The sequence below is a fragment of the Pelodiscus sinensis genome, chromosome 10, assembly GCF_049634645.1.
Source record: "Pelodiscus sinensis isolate JC-2024 chromosome 10, ASM4963464v1, whole genome shotgun sequence".
Classification (NCBI taxonomy): Eukaryota; Metazoa; Chordata; order Testudines; family Trionychidae; genus Pelodiscus; species Pelodiscus sinensis.
In genome coordinates, this window is record NC_134720.1 from 29,911,238 (window position 1) to 29,936,886 (window position 25,649).

Sequence of the window (25,649 nt, forward strand, 5' to 3'; positions counted from 1 at the left end):
ATAGATTGATGACACTGCAGCACTCAGCTCTTAATTAATTCAATTAAACTGCAGATGGCAATAATTAGGGTCTTACCAAATTCACAACCATAAAATTGTCATGGATCATGAAATCTAGTCTTCCCCAGGAATGACGGTGTTTTGTGTGCTTTTACCCTATATTAGACAGATGTCACACAGGAAAACAGCATTTCTGAAACTGGGGGTTCTGACCCAAAAGAGACTGTATGTGTGAGGGGAATCATCAGGTTATTTTAGGGGATTATGGTATTGCCATCCTTATATCTGCACAGCCTTCAGAGCTGAGTGTCGGGCGAGCAGCAGCTGCTGGCTGGGTGTACAGCTCTGAAGGCAGAGCTGCCAGCAGCATCAGCTCAAAAGTAAGGATGATCTGGTATGGTACTGCGACCTTTACTTCTGCGCTGCTGCTGGTGTAGTGTTGCCTTGAGAGCTGGGCTCTCAGCCAATAGTCCCCACTCTCTGGCTACCCAGCTCTGATGACAGTGCCACCATGAGCAGCAGCACAGAAGTAAAGATAACAGTACTACAACCCCATTATAATAACCTTGCACTCTCCCTCCTCATAACCTTTTTGGGTCAGAACCCCTTCCAACTATAACACAGCAAAATTTCAGATTTAAATACTCATAATATTGAAATTTATTATTTTTAAAATCCTGTGACACTGAAATGGACCATTAATAACAACATGACAGCATATCATGATGATATTGTACCATCAGTCAAAACATCCCAGTAGAGACTTGGAGCTTAGTCATGAGCCCTCTTACTTTTCTTTGAGGCTTACACAAATCCCTGTAGCCTGTGTGGGGGTAGAAGAGTCTCATTCCAATTTTTTATAAAGAGAATCCATCAACTCAGGATGTGCCCATCACAGATTTGTTGTTGTTGAAAAGAACAGATTAAGCTGATAGGGGTAATGTTGGCACTTGTCTGTAACATTAAGGATGGTCCTTAGAGGATTTTTTTTGGGGCTTAGTCCTAGTCTTAACTATCTCCTAGCCACACAGGGATTATATTGGCTTGTGATGTTTGTATGGTGATGTGTCATCCAGGGAATGATGTGCCTACATGCTCATTCAGTACAGAGAACTTGGATCCATATGTTTAAAAGACAAACTACAAAACTGACTAGGTCTGTAAGGCTATGTCTGTACTACGGGGTTTTTTCCAGGATACCAGGGAACGTGTTTGCTCTTCCGCTTGCTGCTGCACTCTTTTTTTTTGCGCGGAAGAGCAGACACACTCTTTCAGAAGCCCTGTCTTCCTCATTCCACGAGGAAGAAGGGCTCTTCTGAAATAGCTCAGTGTAGGCAGGCCAAATTTCAGAAAAGCCACTTCCACAAAAACTATCAGAAAAAGGTATGCTAATTGTGGAGCATACCTTTTTCTGACAAATCATTTTAGTCTAGACATCGCCTATGAAAATGGACAGTTCCATTCTACAGAGCAATTAGAACTGTTTCTCAGCATTCTAAACTATTCGACTTTTCAGGTGATCCCTGGAGATAGAGGAGAGCACTCGCTTATTGATTATTTCAACTGCACTCAGACAATATGGTGGTGAGGGCTATATAAGTACTTAGATTAGCTAGAACTGCACCCAAAGATATGCCTAATCATGGAGCTGGGGTGTAAATTTCAGCTTGAAGAACCATTCTAAATATGGTATGTTTATGATAGCTGTGACTGAGATACCATGCTAAAAATAGAGTGTAGCTGTGATGGAGTGAGCAGTGGAAGGGGCAGCTGCTCTAAATATGCATCCATCCAAGACAGAAGGTATATCCTAGCTCGCTTCACTGCTTGTACCAGTTGAGCCGCCACACTCTTTTAGTGTACTATCTCAAACACAGCTAATCCAGTTAGAGTTTACAACCTTCCCACTCAAAGTGAAGGCATATCCCAGGGAAGTGCTGGGCACATCTTGTCTGAAGAAAATTTTCTCTCCAGGGACCTCCACACAACTGACCCTCTGACTATTTCAGCCCTCCCCAGAATCCTGAGCAGAGAAATGGACTTGGGAGCAGATCAGCACGTTTATAATAAATACATCTAAAACAGAACTATTCTTGCTTCTGAACTTCCCAGGGCATCCTCTCTCCTTTGTCTGTTTGTGTTGGTACAACAATAAGTGCATTGTCCCAAATTACAAATAATAAGTAGTAGTAACAGAGAAAATAGAAAAAGTAAAACAAGGAAATATAATTAGCTCTTCTGTGTTCTAGAATATTTGCTTTCAATTGCATTTTCAGTTTGAGGCAAGGGGTGATTTGACCATTTGTACAGGGGGAAGGAATCTGAATGTTTTCTCAGACAATACACCAAACTGATAGGTAGGGAAGTAAGTGTTTTTAAAAAAAAAAAAAAAAAAAAAAAAAAAGCAAAAGGATTGATTTGAGAGACCTTAGGAAGCTGATGGGTAAGTCTGAAACTGCATCCTTGAATGAGCTTTTTGTAGCTAAGTACTGCTGGGGGCCATGACATCTCTTTGAGACTTAATCTAAATTTCTTTTTCTATGAGCAGTAGGTTACGTAGGGACACAATTCTGCATTTTATTTTAAAATATTCTTGCTCTGGTAGGTTGTAATTAGACATTTAGGGACGATATTTTTTTAAAAATCTGGTCTGTTTAAGCATTTGTAGACCCATGTTTTTACTTGCCCCATTTTTCACTCCAAGTTACTTGCGGGGACCTCTATTGTCACGCAAATGTGTAACCTAGTATTTAACTCTGTCTGCCCAGAGCAAAAAGCACAAAACAGGAGGCAAAGTTGTGACCTTTTTAAAAAGTAACACTCAGTTATGAGCAGTAGGTGAATCTTGGGCTTGGGGAGGCAAGCCTCCCTTACCCCTTCTGCCCAAATTCCTGTCCCTGCCACCCAGGGCTCCATGGGAACCACGTACCTGTCCCCCACCCCCACTGTAAGGGCAGGCCACCTCTCCCTCAGCAGGTGGCGGTGCACAGCCCAGCCTTCCCTGGACTTGGTGGAAGCACAGGGGAAGGAGGGGAAATGGCAGTGTGTGCCTCCAGCCCCCGCCCCCCGAAACATATGGAGAATGGATAGGACCTTTGGCTCTGGAGCATGGGCAGAGCCCAGCTCCACATGGCCATGACACCAGCTTTAGAGGGGCTGTAGCTTAGGCAGCCGGAAGATACTGTTGATGTGCTGAAGGGGTGTGCTGGGTGGGACCCAGGTTGGCAGTTGGGGACTCAGCCAGGCCTCTGTGATGTGAACATCTATAGCTGCATGTGCCACCTACTGTTCAGTGTGTGTTGTGTCTCCCTGCTAACGGCTGGTCAAAAGGGATAGCTGGCTTTAGGATGAAGAGTTTTTGGCAATACTTTTTTGCTTAATCTAAGTTTTAGTTTTGTTTAATTTCTATTAGCTTCTGGAGACAACAGGGTGAGCATTTCATCTGCATGTGAGCCTTTGCAAAATACCTAGGATTACTTCACATACAAGCACTATGTGTAACCCCCAATAAGCCCCACCCCCACTGTCCCTTAAGACAGTCTTCTGATTGTCAACCAATATTAGTTATATTAGAACAGCACTGTCAGAATCTTTAAACATGAAAAGCACTGGAAATGCAGTTTGAGACAAGATAGAAAATGAGTGTTTGAATGTCAGAATAAGCATTGTTATGTTTCTATAAAGTACATTAATAACTATCGTCAGGGAGCTTTGTCCATAGGACTCCTATCCTATGGTGTGATATGTGGACTGACTAATATGTGATGGATTCTGCCTGGTAAATATTTTGGAGGCTGGCTGAAGTAGATCGGCCTCTGTGACTTACAGTGGAATGATGATGTATTTCTGGATATGGAGAGAAAATTGGTAAGATGTTGGTGCTCATGATGCCAATGAGCTATTTAAGTGTAGGTCTGTGGTCCATTTTTGTACTCTTCAGGGGCCATCAGTAAATGCACCACTTTGTGCTAGTCTCTTCACTTCTCTCCTCATAGCTTCAGGGACAAGCTACCTGGCTAGTTAATATCATTTTTGAGCAAGTGGGATGGGAGTGAAGAGTGGAGGTTGAACATAGCCTTGGCTTGGGTCCCTTCTCCAGTTCCACCGATGCACCCAGTACTTACAAGTTGCAGTAAGTTATTTCTCTTTAGGAGCAAGGGAGCATCAGGAAATGGTAATATAGTGTCTAGTACAGAATGAGGATATTGATGTAATGGCCATCCCAGAAACTTGTTGGAATGATGGGACACGAAAATACCAGGGTACAAAGTACATAGGAATGACAGAATAGGTTGGTGAGGGAGTAACTCTATACGTGAAAAAGAGCAAAGACACAAACATAGTAAAAATCTTAAATTAATTGAACTGTACCATAAAATGTCTATGGATCGAAATTCCATCCTTGAAGAACCAGAGCACAGTGGTAGGAATATTCTACCAACCACTTCATGAGGATGGTGATGGGAATGTTTAGGGAGATTAGAGAGGTGTAAACACAGAGAACACAAAAATAATGGGGGTCTTCAGCTATCCCTATATTAACTGGGTCTATGTCACCCCAAGATGGGAAGGAAAGATACAATTTATAAACTCCATTAATATCTTCTTTTTGGAGCAGCCAGTCATGGAACCCACAAAGGGAGAGGTTCTTCTTGCTTTAGTCTTAAGTGGAGCACAGGGTCTGGTCCAAGAGGTGAATACAGCTCAACAACTCACTAATAGTGACCACAATGTCATTAGATTTAACATCTGTGTTGGAGGAAAATGCCAAAGAAGGCCCTCACAGTAGCATTTAACTTCAAAAAAGGAGAACAGAACAAAAATGAGGAAGCCAGTTAAAGGGAAACTAAAAGAAACAGTCACAAGATTAAAATGCCTGCAAGCTGCGTGGAAACATTTTAAAGACAGTATGTGTATGTAGAGGCTCAAATTAAACGTATACCCTTAAAAAAAAAAACAGTGAAAGGGCCAAAAAAAAAATCCCACCGCAGTTAAAAGTAAAAGAGGCAGTTAGAAGGAAAAAGGTGTCATTTAAAAATTGGAAGTCAAAGCTTATTGAGAATAGACAGGAGCATAAACTGGCAGGTATAAAAGTTATAATTAGGCAGTCCAAAAAAAAAGAGAGATTTTGAAGAGCAACTAACCAAATATTCAAACTAACAGCAAATTTTAAAGTACATCAGAAGCAGGAATGGTGTCAACCAATCAGTGGGAGCATTAGGTGATCAGGTTCTAAAGGAGGACTGAGGGAAGAAAGGCTGTTGCATAGACGCTAAATGAATTCTTTTCATCAGTCTTCACTGCAGAAGATGTGAGGAAGCTTCCCACAGCTGAGCCATTCTTTTTAGCTGATAGATCTGAGGAACTGTCCCAGACTGTGTTGTTGATAGAGGAGGCTTTGGAATAAATTGGTATGTTGAATAGTAATAAGTCACCAGGACCAGGTAGGAGTCAGGTTTTGAAGGAACTCCAATGTGAAATTGCAGAACGAATTAATGTGACATGTAATGATCACTTAAACATACCAGATGACAGGAGGATAGCTAATGTAAGGGCAATTTTTAAAAAAAGACTCCAGAGGTGATCCTAGCAATTAGACTGCTAAGCCTAACTTCAGTACCTGGCCAATTGGTTGAAATTACAGTAAAGAATGATCAGACACATACCTGAACACAATTTCTTGGAAGAGTCAGCTTGTCTTTTGTAAAGGGAAATCATGCCTCAGCAATCTGTTACAATTCTTTGAGAGGGTCAAAGTATTACCGCTGGTATTACTCACAGTGTAACGTGCTACTCCACATGAATAAGGGTGGCAGAATAAGTCACACAAAGAAAATAAAAAAGGTTAGTTTACGCTGCTCTCCCTGTCATACAGTTTCCTCCCCCGCTGAAGATATTGTAACATTTTTTGGGAGAGAGATCTCGTTTTACCTGACATTCAACTGTTTCTGCTATCCCCGTGCTTATAAGCAAAGTATATTTGAAACTATGTGCTTATAGTAATAGAGTCATAGAGCCATGCCTTTCAACAATTCCATATGCAATGCACCAAGGATTATTTTCTGTCCCCTAATATTCCTGTGGTTGTTTTAAAATGCTCTTTAGATAGTGTTTGGTGCATACCCTAAGGCTCAGGGGCCAGATGTGGTCCCTGGCTTGCCTAGATCCAGCCCCCGGGGCGCAGGTTCTGTCCCCCCAGCACTGGGGAACCTGTGCTGGCACTCCAGCCCCTGCTATCCCGTGCCTGCCTGATTTTTCTATGGGTCAATGGCCCTAGTCCAAAAAAGGTTCCCCACTCCTGCTATACACTATAACCTCTGTGCTCCAGAACATGAACATGTTCTTACTCATGAACATCCTTGGTGTACATATCCTGGTGGGTGGAAGCGGAAGCTACTCTGTGCACTCCCTCTCTCTCTGCCTCTAGCTGGGGTAACAGCAGTATAGTGACATACTCTGCTGGAGGCTTTTCCCCGCCGCTCCCATAGTAGCAGGGGCCAGTGCCTGAGAGCAACATAGGACGCGGAGCACCAGGTAAAGTGCCCTACTCCTAAACCCCCTCACTTCCTCTTTGAGCCAGCAAAATGGTTAATCCAGCAAACCCCATTCCCCAGTGTTGCTGGATTAAAGAGGTTCAAATGTATTAACTCTAAAATGCTGTGCTAGTAAAACGTGGTAGCTGTGTTAGTCCCAGGATATGCGAGTTGCAAGTAGGGGAAGGTGCAAGAGTTTGAGCTCTTTTTTTATGCCTCTCTCATATTCTAGTAACAGGTTTTTAAAAATGTAAATAGATTATTCAAGCCTGTCTGTGTTCCAATTTAAATATCTCAACTCTAATTTTCTCAGTTTGTTTAACATATGGCCTGTTAGCATAAGGTGATCTGGGTTGAAAGCTTTTAACACCAAATGTTAAGAGTTCTGTGCTCTAGAGAGTGGCTGTTCCATTGCTACAGAAAGCACGTGTCTGTGGTATCATCATGATACTAGATTTACTCCTTTCAAATCTTAAAACAATACACTCAATTCTAAACAAATTGACTACGTCTACACTGGCCCCAAATTCCGGAAAAGGGATGCAAAGCAGGTAAGTCAGCATAGGGAAATCTGCGGGGGATTTAAATATCCCCCGCGGATTTAAATAAACATGTGCGCCGCTTTTTTTCCGGCTTGGGGAAAAGCCGGAAAAAAGCGTCTAGACTGGCGCGATCCTCCGGAATAAAGCCCTGAAAGTAGGAATAAGAGATCCTCCGGAAAAGGGCTTTATTCCGGAGGATCGCGCCAGTCTAGACGCTTTTTTCCGGCTTTTCCCCAAGCCGGAAAAAAAGCGGCGCACATGTTTATTTAAATCTGCGGGGGATATTTAAATCCCCCGCGGATTTCCCTATGCTGACTTACCTGCTTTGCATGCCTCTTCCGGAATTTGGGGCCAGTGTAGACGTAGCCATTGAGTTTGGGATGATCATGTTACTCTGTCCTCTGACAGTGCTTTGCTGCTCTTCCTTAGGTAATCCCCTTTTTCCTCCCTGGGTTACTTGGGAGCAGGTTACACTTACAAGTGTGCCTGGGCACCTGATGGTTTTAACATAAAAGGAGATCCTGAGTACCCCAGTGGTGATGTTATTTAGTTGGGGAAACCCTATCCACCCCCTTGCTGTTGTCCCTTGCTCTTAAAGAACATACAATGGTGGTGCCTCCTCCTGGCTGGCCCCATAGACAATTAAGGGTGTGCCTCAGGAGCCTCCAGGAATAAAATTATTCCAGCAATAATCTGGATCTAGCTCCAGAACAACAATTACAAATCATAAATAATATACATCTGATAGATTACAGTAGAATGAACAACCTTTACTTACCTTAAAGAAACAGAGTTTAACAGATTAACAGTGAATAACATTAACAAAGTACACAGAAATAATAGGAACTTATCTATCTGGCATTTGCACTGCCACCATTTATCCCAGCCCAGAGTGTGCACTGTTCTGGACTCACAATACCATACACTTGCTTGTGTGGGTGTGCTTTAAGCTTTTGCAGCTGGAGTGGATGATTCTAGTCTCCTTCTGTGTGCTGGGTGCAGAGTAGTACTTCTAGCCACAGGTACAGCCAAAGGGCAGTCAGAAGCAGCCTGCTAGATTCCAGTCCCAAAGGCTCTGAATCTGTCCGTAGCTGCAACTTAACAGTTCCGGGACTGGATAAAACTCCTCCACAGCAGCCTGGCTTCTTTTTTTCCAAAAACAAAGGGAAGAGTCCACAGACTGCTGAGTCTCTCTCCACACACATGGAGAGAGACGGACCCCCAAAACAAAGAGCCACTTCCTTCCTGGTTTCCTCAAGGGCTCATGGAAATTGTAGTCTCTGGGGCTAGATTGCAGCACACAGGATTTTCCCAGAGAACAAGCAGAGTCACCTTTAGTAAGGGGACTACACTTAGATCTATGGTAAACATCAGATACCTGCCCTGAAATAAGTTTGCAAAATAACATTTTTATAACTTATGTATTTAGTAACAGATGTTGGCATGTTAGACTTCTAACCTGCCAGGCTCAAAGCTCACTTCTGCATTAGAGAGTAAGGTTTACAACGCTTAACTCTAACTTGGCCTTTAACCCATCAAACCAGGCCGGCTTCTGTTTCATTTAGATTGTGCCTGGCTCTGTACAAAACACAGGGTAAGAGACAGTTCCTGTCCTGCAAAAGCTTACAATGTGGCCCTTATCTTGGTTGGGGGACCTCAAGGTCTGCTGGTGATGCAACTAATTATGCTTACAGAATTCACCTCCCCATTTTGAAAAATAACAAGAACAATTCTTATCATTTGTGTGCAGCTCCTGACTGATCTTTCTGTGGATCAGTGGCCCCCAACCCTGGTGTAATCTATGTCTGCTTTGTGGAGGAGCTCTATCCACATCTAGCATCAGCTAGACCTATTAGAGATGAGTGAGTCTGCAACAGCCTTAGCTCAGAGGCATGTGGCTTTTAGCTCATGCAATAGAGGCCTATATACTAATCTTAAGAAGTCCCAGGTTCAATCCCACCCTATAGCCGATGCCTGTTGGCATTATATGTACACTTGGGATAGGTCTAGACTACATGGCTCCAACGACGGAGCCATGTAGATGAGATTTCTAGACACAGGGAAATGAAGCGGCTATTTAAATAATCGCTGCTTCATTTACATCAAAATGGCTGCCGCACTGTACTGATTGGCTGTTTGTGGCACAGCATGGTAATCTGGACGCTCTGTGGTCAACAAGGGAAGCCCTTGTCAACCGCCCTGATATGCCTCGTGGAATGAGGTTTACAGGGGCGGTCGACAAGGGCTTCCCTTGTTGATCGCGGAGTGTCCAGATTACCGCGCTGTGCCACCAAACAGCTTATCGGCACAGCGCGGCAGCCATTTTGATGTAAATGAAGCAGCGATTATTTAAATAATTGCCGCTTCATTTCCCTTTATCGAGTACACTACTCTACATGGCTCTGTCGACGAAGCCATGTAGTTTATATGTACCCTTGGAGTTCAAGTGTGCTTGCAATGCAGGCATTTTGAAGATTTACTGCCTGCTTCTTTGTGCTTCTTCAGGGCATGCTCACCTCTGTCCCCATGCTGGTACATGCAGTCACAAGTGTATGCGAGGTGCCACTTGTTCTTGTTTTGTCCTTTTATTTACTCTCTAGACTGTTTATTACTTTAAATATGTATCAGAAAGGCTAGGAGGAGGGAATGGAGAAGATTCTTGGCAGAACTTCTGTGGAAAAGCAGTCACAAGATACCTGCAAGCCTCCCAACAGTTAAGGAATCACTTGCCTGAGCTCTTGAGAGGCTAGGATTCAGAAACTGTCCTACTCTGGCTGAGTGAAACTGCCCTACTTTGTGAGCCCCACTCCTACATGGTTCATAATATTTGCTTCCAGGTCATTATCATTTTAATTGCTGCATCCCTAAACAAATACAATGCAAGCGCTAGGATTCAATGAGGTGGGCTTGAGAATGAGTTTTCAGTGGGTTGGTTTTGTGGACACTGCTGCTTTGTATTGCAGAGCCATTACTTTCTTTTCTTTAAGAATCTAGCCCTGATGGCTTTGAAAACGTGACCTGAGCATGATTGATTGCTGCTTGACTCCCCATGGTATGAAAATAAGGGGAATTAAAACTGGAGCATTAAATCGTTATTTAAATGTTCATATACTTAACTGATTCATTGTTGATCAAGATGCCTAAGGAAGAAGAGGGCCAGGTATCTCATTGTGACCTTTGAGAGGGTGGCACTTGAGTTGTGTGAAACGAGGCAGAGGACGCATGATCATTTTGTAATGACCCTGTTGGCCCATTACTGAGCACTGTGTTTACTACCAGACCAACATCCAGCCAGCAGAGGGGCTCCATAACCCCTCCAGCACAGGAAAGGGAAGGGCTGCAATAGGTCAGAAGGGGACCAGTTTGGGGAAGTGCCAGAGATTGTGGGAGACTGGCAGTTGTCTGGGAGCTGGTTATGGAAGGAAAGGCCTGATAATGGGTCTGAAAGCTGGGCTGAGGACACAACCTATTGCTGACAAGGGCCAACGGCAGCTGCATATGCCGATACTTGGCTGAGGCTCGTTATCAAGAAGACAATGCCATGGGTTGTGCCCATGAAAGCTCATGATCCCATCTACATGTTTTGTTAGTCTCTAAGGTGCTGCAAGACTGTTCATTGTTTTTTAAGGTTTTCTAGTTACATACTAACACAGCTACCCCTTTGTAGCTCCTTCCTGTGCTTCTGAACTACTGTCTTCCTCTAACTCATTTACCTCAATATTGTGCTGGCTTCTAGCGCCACCTCCAAAATTCTTGCTTGCTTCTATCTCCCACAATCTTTTCCATCCTCGGAATCTTTTTTCCCCCTCCCACAAACCCATACAGAGAGCCTGTGTCTCTTCCACATCTAATCCATAACCCTGTTGCAGTTCCTGTGCTCCTCACCACAGTTGCTAGAGCTGGAGGAGCTGGGAGTGCTGCCGCATCTCCTGGCTCCACGTGGTTTCCATCATATGCAGAGTTTATTGTTTGGTTCAATGGCTCTCAGCACCCCCACTATAAAAATTGTTCCAGCACCCGTACTCATCAACACGGTGTCTGAGGCTATGTCTAGACTACGTTGAAGTTTCAAAAGAGGATATGCAAATGCCGTGTAAACCTTATTTTTTGAGGAAGAGTGGCTTTTCGAAAAAGGGAGGGTTGCCAAAAAAAACCACATCCCCACTACTTTCACTTTCCAAGATCTGCTTCGAAAGTGAGATTGGAAGAAGATATGCAAATTCCCACAGAATTTTCATATCCTTTTGAAACTTCAGCGTAGTCTAGATGAGCCCGGAGACTCTACTATCTCCTACCACTGCTCTGCTCCATCTCCTCATGCTCCACATTCTCATCTCTTTAAAGGTGTAGTGATTGGTAGCAGCCACTGGAGGGCTAATTAGAATCTATATATCTGTTTTTACATCTACTTGGCCTGTGACTAGTTCTTAAGCATAGCGTGAGGGGGTCCTTTGCATTTCTGAAAACAGGTTTTATGTGCCTACCCCCCAGACTACGTTCACAACTCAGCCATTCGAACGTACCCCCCCTCGATGTGCCCAGCATTCACACCCTTTTAAAAATATGGCTCCATAGTATGGCAGAGGGTAGTCCATGACTTGTCAGTGCTGTGCTACTCTTTCCTTGTTTAATTACAACCTGATTTGCAGCAAGTTGTGAAGAGTTTGTGCCATAGCTAATTTAGCTGAAACTCTCATATGAAAAAAAGATTAACTGTGGCATGCTGATAACATGGGATTTAACGCAGTATCTTAGTGTGCCAGACAAGGGATTAATGTGTTAATTCACCAGCACACGTTAGCAGAGCATTTCCCCCCAGTTGTCTGTCTAGCATGTTTTAACATCAATTTGTACTGTCACTGTGATGAGCCCTCTCCTTGATTAGCAGTTCTGCCAATTATTTTTATGGGAAGAATGTGCTTCTAGTGCCTGTCTCTATGTTGCACACAAAAGAAAAAGCAACCATTCCCATGCTTTCTGCAAGCTTCTTACAGGGAGCTCTGCATGTTTCACGGAGCAGCTGCAAAACCATATCGGTGCAGACTTTCAGCTTCACCTTCACAGGGCTTGAAACTAAGCATGTGTGAAAAGGGTCCTGATTAGATGTTGTATTCTGCAGCATCAGACAAAGAAAATAGATGGATATTCCTGGTCTGTAGAGACTTTCTTGTGATTAGATGTTTCTTCGGTTCCAAAGCTTGCCTGTTCAGCATTTTGTGATCCAGAGGGTGTTCAAGATACATCTTGCAGTATGCCTGCATTGATTTAAAGCCAGCAAGCAGATGCAAGCCTGCATCAAGACAGAGTGGATGTTGCTTCTTGTGATTTATCATGAAGGTACAGCTTTATGTTTCTGAAAGCACTTGACTAGCTGGATGTTTTTGTCTAAGCAGTAGATTTTTTTTTTTCAAAGGAAGATTTGAAAATCAAGCTGTCTGCTCTGTTGCTTGCTTTACCAAGTTCAGTGCTTATCTGTTTACTTGTATCCCAGGGACACCGTACTGTTCTTCTCTGCCTGCACCATCTACCACTGCTGCTTCTACTACTTTCAGTCATCTTTTGAGACTGGATCAGGAGACTTGTTTAGCAGCATTTGGGACTAAAATCTCCAGCCATTCAGTATCCTATAGCCCTGCTCTCAGAGCGTGAGAAGGTTTGAGTACGCTCTAAGATTTGGATTTAGAATAAAGGTTTATTGCAGGAGCAATGCAAGTTTCCATAGCTTGTACAGAACATAATTTGAAGAATCGAAATGGTGAAGACAGGCTTATGAGCAAACAGAACACCACTACTCCAAATGTAGTGAGTGCAGCCCGGGCAAAATTCCGGACGGTGGCTATTATTGCTCGCAGTTTGGGGACATTTACCCCTCAGCACCATATCTCTTTAAAAGAATCAACTGCAAAGCAGACTGGCATGAAATATAGGTATGGGCACAATATTCACTGTTCATAATGTTTGTGTCATATCTCTTTTACCATAGGTGACTCATCTGCTTCCAGAGGGATTCCCTTTTCCAAAATCCCAGAATCTTGTTTAAAAAGGACATTAAAAAAATCCTACAAAAAGCCCTAAGTTTTAAACTTTCAAGTCAAGTATCTCTCCTCAGTGGTATTTGAGTCCTGCTGTTTCTGCAGGCATAGGCATTTGCTGTTTGATACACAGCGTTTTCTTTCCTTTCCTTTATGATATCAAACACCGAAATTGTGTACCGTTACATATGGATGATGTTAAAAGTAGCATTTGACACACCTTTTGTTAGTATTCATATATAAAAAGACTGAATTACAAATCAACAAATATCTGCATGGAAAAAGTTTTCATTTTTACAGCACATGTTGGGTAAAATGTCTCTAAATTAGTTGCTCTGTCTTATCCTAAGGATCCCTTCAAGACCTTTCATCTGACTGGCTATGTGAGGACAAGGAGGAACTTATTTTAAGTGAAATGTAGACAAAATCATAACCAGGGTCCTAGAAAATCTAATGCTTCCGACCATTTTTTTTTCTTAACATGGGTATGTATAAGAATAAAATTGAGTGTCACAGCAGACTGAGCATTTGAGAGAGATGAATCTGGAAAGCTTCTTTGTATCAACTGATACAAGTACTTATTATGGAGTTACTTTAACTTGGAAAAATAAGCAGTTTTATGACTTAATCCATATGCATTTGACATGTTATCTGGACCGTGAACGTATCGTATCCTCTGTCTTGTGCTGGAATTCCTTGATTCTTAGAAAAGAGGAGATAGCAATCTAGGGTCAGATTCTGCCCTGAATTACCCTATTGAGATCTACAAGGCTGTTTGTGCAATGGTGCTACTCAAAAGGAGCATGAGCGGCAGAATCTTGTCCTTAGGAGTAAGGGACTGAGTCTGACTGTAACTGGTAACTTTTGTTTTGCATATTTGCAGTTGATTATTTTTTATGGCCAGAAATTTCTGCCTTAGTAAGCAAACCACTTTTTATGGAAGAGGTATTTGGATACCATGGAATTTAATATGACTGAATTAAGAGCAAATTCTACTTTCAGACTGATGTAAATCTAGATTGTTACTGAAGTTGCTCCAAATTTATATGTATGTGCACCCGAGTGCAGAGTTTGACCGAAGGTATTTTGTAGTTATGATAATTTTACAAAGATGACACAAGGGTTTGGCCTTTAAAGAATTGCATTTGAAGGGCCACTTAACTTCATAATTTACCCAAGCAGGTGTAATTTTGTAGTCTGGAACTGCTGGTAAATAATATCCACAGAAGATCTGGGAGATTCTGAAGAATCCCACGTATCAGAGGGGTAGCTATGTGAGTCTGGATCTGCAAAAGTGACAAGGAGTCCTGTAGCACCTTATAAACTAACAGATGTATTGGAGCATAAGCTTTCGTGGGCAAAGACCCACTTTGTCAGATGCATCAGAAAGCCGTACTTTGCATCTGACGAAGTGGGTCTTTGCCCATGAAAGCTTATGCTCCAATACATCTGTTAGTCTATAAGGTGCTACAGGACTCCTTGTCGCTTTTGAAGAATCCCAGTTGTCCAGAATAATTTTTAGTGAGTATGGTTAATTTGATCTATGCACCCTTGTTGAAAAATTGCTGGACACCATCACAGACTGGATTATTTTTAACATCGGTGTTGTAAATAAGTACAGGCAACACAAGGACTTGTGGATCTGTACATATGACATTGCAGAGTCAGAAACTTGCAGATTAATTTTTACTGTGGCAAATTCTCAGAAATACTGCCCTTTGAGAATGACATCACTGTCCAGCTGGTTGCGCTCACTGGACATGCATGGGTTTTCAAAGAAGGGAAGTGGGTAACTACAGCTTACCACACAGAGCCGTACTTTGTGATGCCAAGACCTGATTTTGCAGTTCTTATGTTTGCAAAGCTCCTGTTGACGCTAATGTGGAAGGATAATAAGCAGGTAACAGCTGTAGAACCTGGCCTCTGCCAGGCAGCACTGAAGAGGTGATCATATCAGTAGAATGCCCTTTTGTATTTGTTTGATAAATCAATAGATTCTAATAGCCCTAGTATGAAGTGAGAGACAGTATAGAGTAGTGGAATGAGCACAGATTTGGAGCCAGGAACTCCTACAACCTATCAGTGCCATTTTCTTCAGTAAATGCATGCATACATGTTAGGGGTGTTGAGAGAATTAGTTTGTAGAGAAAATCACTAGTTCCTATGAGAATTGCATCTCTTACATTTACAGCCTATGGTGTTTAAACTGGTAGTAATTATTCCTGTTGGTTTTCCAAAGGCACATTATACTGCAGATGCATTAATGCAAATAAATGCATCTTCTTACTCGCTCCATCCAGGGACCCAAATAGGAACAGAACGCTGGCCTCTTTTGGAAACATTTTGGTTTATTTCAAGATAAATTCTGATACCTGAGGCTAAATTCTGCAATCTTTATTCAGGCTCAGCTGCTGTCAACTTCAATGGGAGTTTTGACTTTGTAATGTCTGAGTAAGGACTGCAGGATTTGTATCTAATTTGTAACCAGATTGTTGCCTGCCCTTAAGATTAATCCTTGTTTACAATCCCAAATATACCCATAACTGGAAACAGTGAGAATCAGTTCCTTCCTACAGAGAAGAAACGGGCAGGAAGCTGGGAGAAAGAGATGATCAGAATGTAAAGGATCATTCTGAGTTTGGTGAATAGACACAGAGAGAAGTTTGTATCTGAGGAGATGATGAAGCTGCTCTATGCTAATAAATGCACTCTGGCTTTTCTACAAATTGCATGATTAGCACGCAAATTTAGGGCCTGTTCCATCTCTCCCTGAAATCAAAGGGAGTGCTTCCATTGACTTGAATGGGAATTGTGCCAGGTCTGTAATTTCCCCATACTTCAGGCTGAAGATTCTAGTTCTTCTCAGTTCATTTTCTGCTTTAATCATGTCATTTCTGACAAATTGAGGTGCTATTTAAAATGATGCCTTGTTTTATGCTAAACACAAATACTCACACCTAGCCCCTTACGCTTCTGTTGATAACTTTAAGGACATATCTGGTTGCCTGGCTATGCATACTTCACAGTGTGATTTTTTTAATGCTGCTTTCTCAGCCACAGTGCTTTGCCTCCTACGACTGCTAGGCAGTTTTTTATTGTCGGTAGTTGAAGAGAATGATCCTGTCAGTGGATTATGTAAAAGAGAGAGACAGTGAGTATGTGTGTGACAGAAGTGGAGGTGGGAGAGGAACCAGCTCTGTGGCTTCTTCTCAAATGCGTATTTTTGAGTCAGTCCAGATCAGAACCTAGCTTAGAATTTAAAGTGCAAAGCTGACTGAAAATAAATGCACTGTGGAATCTTAAATCTAATGAGACAGTCCTGTACCCATGGACATCACTGGGAGCTTTGCCATTGGCTTCGCCAGGAGGATGATCAGGACCTTACTTTTAAAACTTTATTTCATTTCATTTCAAAGGATTGGAGGCATCAAGTTGCCATCCAAAAGACTGAAAGCAAATGGTGATAGGAGGGCACTATGAGAGTTGGCCAGATGCTGGCTCCCAGTTCCTGTGCATTGAAAGCATAATGGAAATTGGGCAGCAAATGCACCCAGCTCCTGTGTGAGTCCTGCACTTGCAGGCTGCAGAGTCCTGGGGTGATGCTATTTAGGCAGAGCCCTCTCCAAGAACAAGCACATATTGGAGGGGTTTTGTTTTATTTTATTTTATATTTTAAAGGCACCTTTACCACCAATTAAACTTACACAGCTATCGGATTACATTCTCTGTAAGAAATGGGAAAACAGAAGTCTGACAAACAAGTGAAAACTGCTACATTCACTTTAACTCCATTAATATTTCAGTTCAGTTATGCTGGAGAATCTCTCCATATGTTCAGATGTTATCCAGAGCACTGCATGTCTTAATTTCAGTTGTGATGTTTAGCTTGGAAAATTTCAATCTGCTGCTTAATTTTTAAAAACAAAAACATCTATTTCTACATCCATCAGCATATAAGAAGAGAGAAAAAGCTGGGAAGAAAAATGTGAGGTACCAGGATGCAGCAGTTTTTGAAGAACAAAAGGCCTAGCCGGACTCCTTCTTCCTAACTTCTAGCTCCTTTTTTAGAAAAAGGAGTGCTGGCTAAATACCTCATGGGTGCTATTCAGAAGCAAACACATTTGAAATATAGGTATAGAGTCAATACTAATAATGTCAAATACATGCGTGCAAATAGCTAATCATATTCAGCAAATCATAAATTTTCTGTCAATACCCTTGTTTTACATAATTTGCATAAGATTTGTTGCAATTATATAACAGTGATATCAGCAATGATGTATATGGTTGTATTTTAGTCAGATAACATCATAAGATTTTGTTAGAAAATTGGTAACAAACCTTGGAAAATCCCTAAGGAGGAAGCAGTAATTCAAATACACTGGAAGTCCTCCCTGCAGGTATTTCGTGATACTTTTAATCCAGGCTACTCAGGAATCTAGCTTGGCTGCTTCTAGCTAACAGGGATAAATCACATGTTGTTTTATTTATCCAGTGTGCATCTAATATGTGGGTATTATACAGCACATCATGTAACCCACCTAGAATTGTAGAACATGTCAAAACATTTCACCTCAGCTCTGATGTGCACAGATCCCTTCCTAAGTACTAATATTACAAACGCTCTTTACACTTGCTATTAGTGTCCCCAAGGTGAGGTTTGGGGTGTGGGATGGTGAGGAAGGAAATAGAGTTTAACTGCAGTGATGACAAATGCTTTTCTTCCTCTTTCTTCCTCTTTTTGTGTGTGCAAACTTCATGAAATTGGGTCTGCTCTAAAGTCCTTTCTCTCCAAAGTGGTCTGTTCAGTGCCATATCCTCTGTCTCACCATGTGCTGACATGTGGTCATCACACCTCTTCTTGGGTTGGGCCTCCCTTTTAGCTTCAGCATTGATCTTTTGGGTTCTCTTACCGACATGGTTGTCAGGACAGCAGTTACAGGGCCAACCCATCTAATATTGTACTCCCTTCACTTTTTTCCCCCCATTTATGAATGTTACTTTGAACATGTTTCGGACAACATGTGTCTCACATGGTGTTTTTCTTATGGTCTTCATCCACCTCAATGTTCAAACTTCTGTGGAACAGGTCATTTGCATATGCTTCTTTGTTGCCCATTGCTCAGAGAAATACACTAAAACAGAAAGACTATAAAATAGTGGTCTGCCCAGTTTTAATCTAAATTACATCATCCTGTCACATACTACTACTAAATTTATCTGTCTCCATTTGAGCCAGGCATTTATTATCCTATCTCTAACTTTGCCCATTTTCTTACTTGAGTCCTGATAATCTTACTGTCAGCATAACAAGTGCTTCTGTGTAAACGATATTTTAATGGACATTGCCGTTTATTAGGAGGGAGACCTTTTGCTGTTAATCATGACCGTATAGCTTAGTTTAAAAGTGCTTTGTATTTATAAAGACTGTTATAGTTTTCCTTAGGTTGATTTGGACCGGTTTCACAGAGAACTATGGACAAATTCTTCTGTCACACTGCATAAAACAGACAGACTGTACATTATGGACCTCAGCCTATTCCCCCTGGAGACACAAGAGCAGTGTCATGATGTTGTTACTCAATGAAATAGGGGAGGAGTACACTTAAAAATCAGTGCTATGGGTCCAAATTAAACCAAGCTAAAACAAAAAATATAGAGCAAAAGATTAAAACTCCGTATTAGAGCAATTTCTTGCACCTAATTACCTTCAGTGTTTGAACAGTGCAACATACCAAGGCAGTATTAGGTAAGTTAAGGAGTCTTTCAGCTTTAACTGGTGGTTCTGCTTGTTTTCTTTGGAACTTGTTTACAACCTTCAGATTTAGTTGTCTGTGACAAACTAAACACACTATTGGGTCAGGTCAGTGTTCGTACTCTGACTTACAAAAAGCTGCAGGAGAGCCAGTGGCCCTTTGAGCCAGTCCTGAACCAGTGACTCAACATGGTGATGTCCGGGCAACAGTGTTACCAGAGGTGCTGTGCTTTGCATGAGATGTAAAATGGAATCTTGTCCGCTATTGATGATAATGTTCCCAAGTCATTTTCTGTGTCAGCTGTGGTATAGAATCTAGTGTCCTAACCCAATTCTCACATGGATAATTATATTCTTGCTTCCTTAAATTCTTTTTTGCACTTTTAAGTGGATGAGATTTTTCTTCACTGTTTGCTGTGCACGGTTGAGTAGTATTGCTGTAAATTATTAAATGGACAGTAATGAAATTCACCCCAGTTGTGGATGCTTTTTACTGGGGGGATAAAGCAATCTCCATAAGCATATAGAGCTTTTGATTTAGGGTTATAAAAGTCTATATATGTGTCCATCCTACCTCTTGAGTGTCCATTACTTAAGATACGTAACAAAAGAAACATTGCATGTGCTAGTGGATGCTTATTTAATTAATACAGTTAACTCAAACCTCTCCAATTCTAAACCCATAAGTAAGTGTGTGTGTGTGTGTGTGTGTGTGTGTGTGTGTGTGTGCGCACGCAAGGGAGAGGGGAAGAGATCAAGTTTTCTGTGTGCTAGAAGGTTAACAAATTAGAGAGCTAGAAGACCAGGATGGGCAGGGAAGGGAGTTGGAAAGTTAAAGACTCCTTTTGGACAATGCCCTCCTAGTAATCTGTTCCTCTGTAGCATGGCTTCCAACCATGTCGCAGAACTGCAATCTTCAATGCATGGCACCTGCAAGAGAAGTGTTGGGAGCAAAACTGACCACTGTACATGGCTTTTATTGATCTAAGCCTTTGACTCAGTGAATCGTTGTGCCCTTTGGACTGTACTTCCGAAGTCTGAATGGCCTCATAAGAGCCAGAACTCTACCACATAGCAAAGATCTGGACTTAATGCAATACAATATACGATGTACTAATTAGTAACACAGGATTTTTTTTTAAATCATTAAGATCAGAGTTTTAGATATCTGAAACACTCCAAAAAATCTGTTAAATAAATCTTATTTCTTATGATAAACCACTAACACCTATGTAAACTGTTTGAAATGTATTCATACATACGTCCTCATAGTGCAAACATACCCCTCCATGCAGCCTGCTTCCCCCCCTCCAACCCAGACAGACAGAGAGAACTGCAGCCAGTCAGGACACCCCAAACTCTCTGCTCCTCCAGCTCACTGCACAGATGCCAACACCCACCCACCCCCTTTTCTCAGAGTTACCCCTGTGCAATCTGATCCTCCCAGCCCAGGCAGGGGCTGGGATAAAATTCTGCTACTCAAACCAGCAGGCATAGCAGTCTGCCCTGTCCTAACTGCAGCTAAAGCACAAACAAATTATCCACACCTCCTCCATCTCACAAACTCACTCCCCCCACCTCGGCCCAATGCCAGCACTCACCCACTCCCTCTTTCCTCCACCTACTCAATGCAATCAGCTCCTTATCTCCCCCTTCCCAGGAGGCTTGAGAGTGCTGAGTTCCTGCCTCTCTCTTCTGGCACAGGCAGAACTTTTCAAACCCCCCTAACCTCTGACTCCCTCTCAGCCAATTAATTAATTACTCCCTCCTCCTCCACCACCACACCAGCCACTTATTGTCTGCTTCTCTCCCTTTATAACCTGCTCTGGGAGCTGCTCAGTTTCAAGCAGGGAGCAGCCTCAATTAAATACTTGCTCAGTGAGATAACACCCCTCCACTTGCTGGTCAGCTGTGCTCTCTGCCTGCATGGAGCTTTGAACTTCTGAGCCAGTTCAGAAAACAGCTGTGCAGTCAGGCAACCATACAGCTTACAGGGAACTCAGGTGAAGATCCATTCATTGGGCAGCACAGGTCACACTCCTTATTAGGGGTTGATGGGGAAAAGTTGCCTTTGGTCATACATGGGAAATAATTGTTGCACTCACAAGATGGAGCTTTGCAAACATTCAAAGCCATTTAAGATACAGCCACCAGGAATGCCATTTTTGCACCCATTATTGCAAGTAATTTCTTCCATGCATTACAGTGTGCATTGTACACAGTGCACAGTAGCCCTGGACGATGGTAAAAAAATTGTAATGCCCTTATTGAGATATAGTATTATCATGTAGAAAGTAGAAAGTATTAACTGAACACTAATATTGTGCTCTGTGCTGTGTAAATCCAGGGGAAGATATATTCCTAGTCCAATGTTTGGTTGTTGTTTTTTAATTTGTTTTGCATGAGAAATACAACAGGCTATAAGTGAAGCATTTAAATGTTTTAAGCAAACTTCATCTGATTCTGTCAAATTTGGATAAATGCACACAATTTAGATGCTTATTGCAAAATTTAGGCAATACTGTACTCTTTGATCTGCAAAATTGATTGTGAAGTATGAGGAAAACTCTCATGATATTTTTGATATCTCGTGTCATAGATGCAGACTTCCCCTTCAGCTAGTGGGTTGCTTGACTCCCCACTCTGCAATGCCTTCACTCCACCCCTTCCTCCATGCCCCACCTTTGCTCCATCCCTGCCCTGTCCCATTCTACCTCTTCACCCAAGTCCGGGCCCCATCTCTTTCTGTTCACACTCTTCCTCCTCCCCCAAGTATGCCTTGTCTCCAGTCTTACTCCTCCCTCTCCAAGCAGACTGAATGTCACGAATCAGTTGTTTATGGTGCTCCAGAAGTGCTGAGAGAGTGGGGGAAGAGAAGGTCAGCAGGGCCACAGGCATGCCAAAGGCAGGGGACAGAGGCAGCACACTAAGTGTCTGTATATAATGCACTAATGGTTTCCTAGTGTGGTTTGATTTATTGTCTGAATTCAAAGTGGGATAAATCAAAGCACACTAGGGAAATGTTATTACACATCAGCAGGGTCCACGCAGACCCTTAGTGTGGAATAGCTTTATATTCTGGCTTGCCACGATCTAAATGTTTGTGTATTCAAGCTCTGAATTACCCAGGGGTAAATTGGAACTAACATCACAGCAATCAGTGGTGCTATACTAGAATTAGCATTGTTGGTATCAATGGGAGTTACTCCAGTTTTACACCAGTATAAGGCTTTGTCTTCACTAGGAGAAAATGTATTTTTAATATGGTAAGTGACAATGTTAAAATCCTAGTGCAAACAAGGTACATTGTAGTTGTAATGTGTTAGCTGGTCAAGATAAACTCTAAACTTAACCAACTAACATGTTAAAGCTCCAACATGTGTTGTCTACATTGGGATTTTAACATGTTAGCTAATATATTTAAAACACACCTCATTTCCTATTGTATAGCTGTTTTCCCTTCATTCTGGCCACTTCAGATAATACCTAGGCTTTCAAAATAATGCCTGAGGAGCTACTGTATTGTGCATACTATGTCAAAGGTATTTATGTTATCTATGTATAAGTACCTCTGTGGTGCTCATAACTGCTGTAAATAAAGGTTTTGCAATTAACAGGTACACAGATGGTTAAAATGTACTTATTATAGCATGTTACACACATACAGCTTTACATATTAAGGTTTCGGGCAGAAAGTGAAGGGGATATGTAGCTATGGCTCATAGAGCTAGCAAAAGATTGGCAATTCCATTTTGCAACATTTTCAGGATTTTAACATTTATTTTTTGTTCTGCCTTGGAAGGAAGACCAAATCTTTCACATGTTAAAGGAAGAGAAGTAGAGCATTTTTCTTTTTCTCACCTGGCCTGTGATCTAGGAGATCTAGGTTTAAGTCCCTGCTCTGCCTGATTCTGAGTAGTTTTTCATTCCGGACCATTTTAAGACAGGATGAGCAGGGAGCTATATAGCCCTCCTCTCTCTCCCTGGACCCAAAACCTTTCCAAACGACAGTTCTGTGGAAACAGATTTGCCAGCTCAGATGAAACAGTGTATTTCACCGTAATGAAATTTTGGAAAAAATGTCCTAGCCATCTCTAATGGCTCTCTCTTCTTTGTCCTTTAGAATCAAAGAAACCAAAATAGGCCCCTGATGCACAGGAAGCTCTAGCCAAGTGGCAAATTAAGATCCAGCAGCACCTCACATCTGCTGTACAATTTGTGACACATAGCAGTATTCTAAATTCTGCATTAAACTATTTCCAAATCATTAGGCTTGTTGAAGATACCTGTCAAACTAGTTTTATTCTATATCCTTGGGAAAGGTTCTAGTTTATGGAGAAGTACAATACTGCACTGAGTGACATACATTAATAGCATATAGGGATGGTTATATTGGTACATACGGCTGGATTTCACTATTTTTATATAAATTCAGTAGAGGTTTCTTATAGTGACCTCTCTTCCCTATGGCAAAAGTGTTTCTAGTTAGCTAGATCTAATTTAGCATGGCACACAAAATACTTCCATTATCAAATGAACTACTGTCCTGTCAGAGTCATAGAAGACTTGTACAATAATTCCTGTTCAGAAATTGGAAGGCAGCACTAGCTGACTAACAAAATTTGTTGGTTCCTTTTACTTGCCAACATTTTAGTGATTACTTTGTGGATATATTTAGTGCTGTGGGCAACATTGTTACTGACAAAGGAATTCTATTCATTTGCAAAACATGCAGAGAACTTTATGCTTCTGAAAATGGCTCCCAAAGAGTTGGCTGATGTAGTTTTATCTGTCAGAGAGAAATTGTTTGAAGTTCAAAGAAAATAAAGGTTTTGCAGTTCTCTCTTGTGCCATCCTTATTGTGCTGTTGCAGCAAAAGATGGCTACTATACAGTAAATATTAGATATGGACAAGGATAAATTCATGCAGCTGACTACGTGGCCAGCATCACCTCCTTTCTATGTTGTATGTGGATAGATCTCATTTAGCATACACATATAGCACAATGTCCTTATGTGGCTATGGCTGTCACTGTTTAATTGCTTCTTTTAAAAAAAATTGCTACATAGTTGGGCTCCTAAGATGTATTTATTTATTTACGCTGTTATCGCTCATTATGTGAAGGAAACAAAAGCAATATGCCTGTCCCCATCTACAAACAGCTGTGCTACTTTGTGATGGGGAGATCAGAAGGCAAAGCAATGGCTCTCTCCCCCTCTATCCCACTTCTCTGCCCCTGTATTGGGGGGTGGGGAAAAATTTGGCAAGAAGATGCTGCTCAACCTTAGTGTAGTCCACCTGGAAAGCAGAGAACATGTGAGGGGACTTGGTCCCTCTCCTTTATGAAGACACCATTCTCATGGTCTTCCATTCTATGCAGGGCACTAGTTAATCCTTGCATCATAATCTTTCCAATGGCCTGACAAATGAAGCCCTTAAAGTTGAGCTCCCCCTCCCCCCCACCCCTTGCAGGGGTAGGAAGAAAGAATATCTGCATGGTTGTTTGCCAGCAATCTCATCCCACTCCCTGTAGGAGCTGTTTAGGTAGCTCTTTGGCAGACCACGGCTAAGGAACTTCCCTGGGGTAGTCCGCAGCCTTTTTGGCAGCCATACTCTTCTGCCAGATCTGCAGCTAGTCAGTTAATTAGTCCAGGTTGAGCCTCTCTAGTCCAGCACCCTCAGGACCTGACCAGTGGTGAACCAGAGAATTGCCAATCCACGAGAGGGCAATATTGTCTAGGAGCATAAGCAACACTTCTACTGCTTGCTGGCAGAGACGCAGCGAAGCAGGAGTGTGTGTGGGTGGGACAGTTGTCTCTGGGCACCACACTAGGAGGGCGCCGGGCTGGGGTGGGAGCAAAGCACATGCTGCTCTGGCCCATGTGACACTTTTGAACAGAGACCCTGGAGTTGGCTAAGTGCTCCCAGCTCTTTACACGCTGCAAGCTGAGGCAGCAGGGCTGGGTGGCAGCAGTAGCCACTTAAAAGGTTAGATTTCCTTACCCATCAATTCCGTTCCTCTGGTGCCTGGCTTGGAGGGGGAGGGAGGATTTGATAGGGGGTGCTCCTGGCACGGGGGGGGGGGGGGGGGGCTGGTTCAGCGGGAGGGGTGAGTGCATTGGGATGGGGAGCCCTGGGGGACTGGCTCTGGGGGAGGGGTGAGTGCATTGGAATAGGGGTATGCTGGGGAGGAGGCCTGGCTCAGTGGGAGGTGAGTGCATAGGGATGGGGGTATGCTGGGGGGGCCTGGCTCAGTGGGAGGTGAAAGTGCATTGGGATGGGAGGCCCTGCGGGTGGGGTGCCCTGGCTCAGGGGGAGGGGCAAGTGCATTGGAAGAGGAGGCCCTGGGGGAGGAAGGCTGGCTCTGGGGGAGGCGTGAGTGCATTGGGATGGGGAGGCTGGCTTTGGGGAAGAGGTAGGTGCATTGGGGTTACTTATAACTATTTTTAGATAAAAGATACTTTATAATAAAAGGAAAAAATTAAAAAAAGAATAGTCTGGTTACATTTTAAAGACTAACTAACAGACATATAGATCAGGCATGTCAAACCTGAAGCCCACGGAGGGCCACACAAATGAAAACTGATAGCTTTCAGGGACACCAAAGAAAATGTACTTCTCTTGGAAAGTTGTAATTATTTATTATTATAGATTTTGTTTTAGGTATATTTTATAATATTTTCAGGTCTTGTTTTAATATAATATAATAATTTGTGTAAATTTGTTATTTACTCATAAATTTTTTAATTTAAATATAAATTTACTGTACTTTTACATTTTGTATAT

The 25,649-nt window shown here is 42.3% G+C and overlaps 1 protein-coding gene across 7 annotated transcripts in view; it reads left to right on the top strand.

Annotated features, from left to right (window-relative positions):
• Positions 1 to 25,649, top strand: part of KCNAB1 (potassium voltage-gated channel subfamily A regulatory beta subunit 1) — a 253,158-nt gene that overhangs the window by 46,929 nt on the left and 180,580 nt on the right. The window contains exon 1 of one of the 7 annotated variants that reach the window (XM_006123476.4): positions 12,001 to 13,002. The exons of the other annotated variants lie outside the window; for them this stretch is intronic. Coding sequence (XP_006123538.2) covers positions 12,782 to 13,002 — 221 coding nt within the window. The 5' untranslated portion in view covers positions 12,001 to 12,781. Of the gene's footprint in view, positions 1 to 12,000; positions 13,003 to 25,649 lie in introns of those variants that run through there. 7 annotated transcript variants of the gene reach the window in all.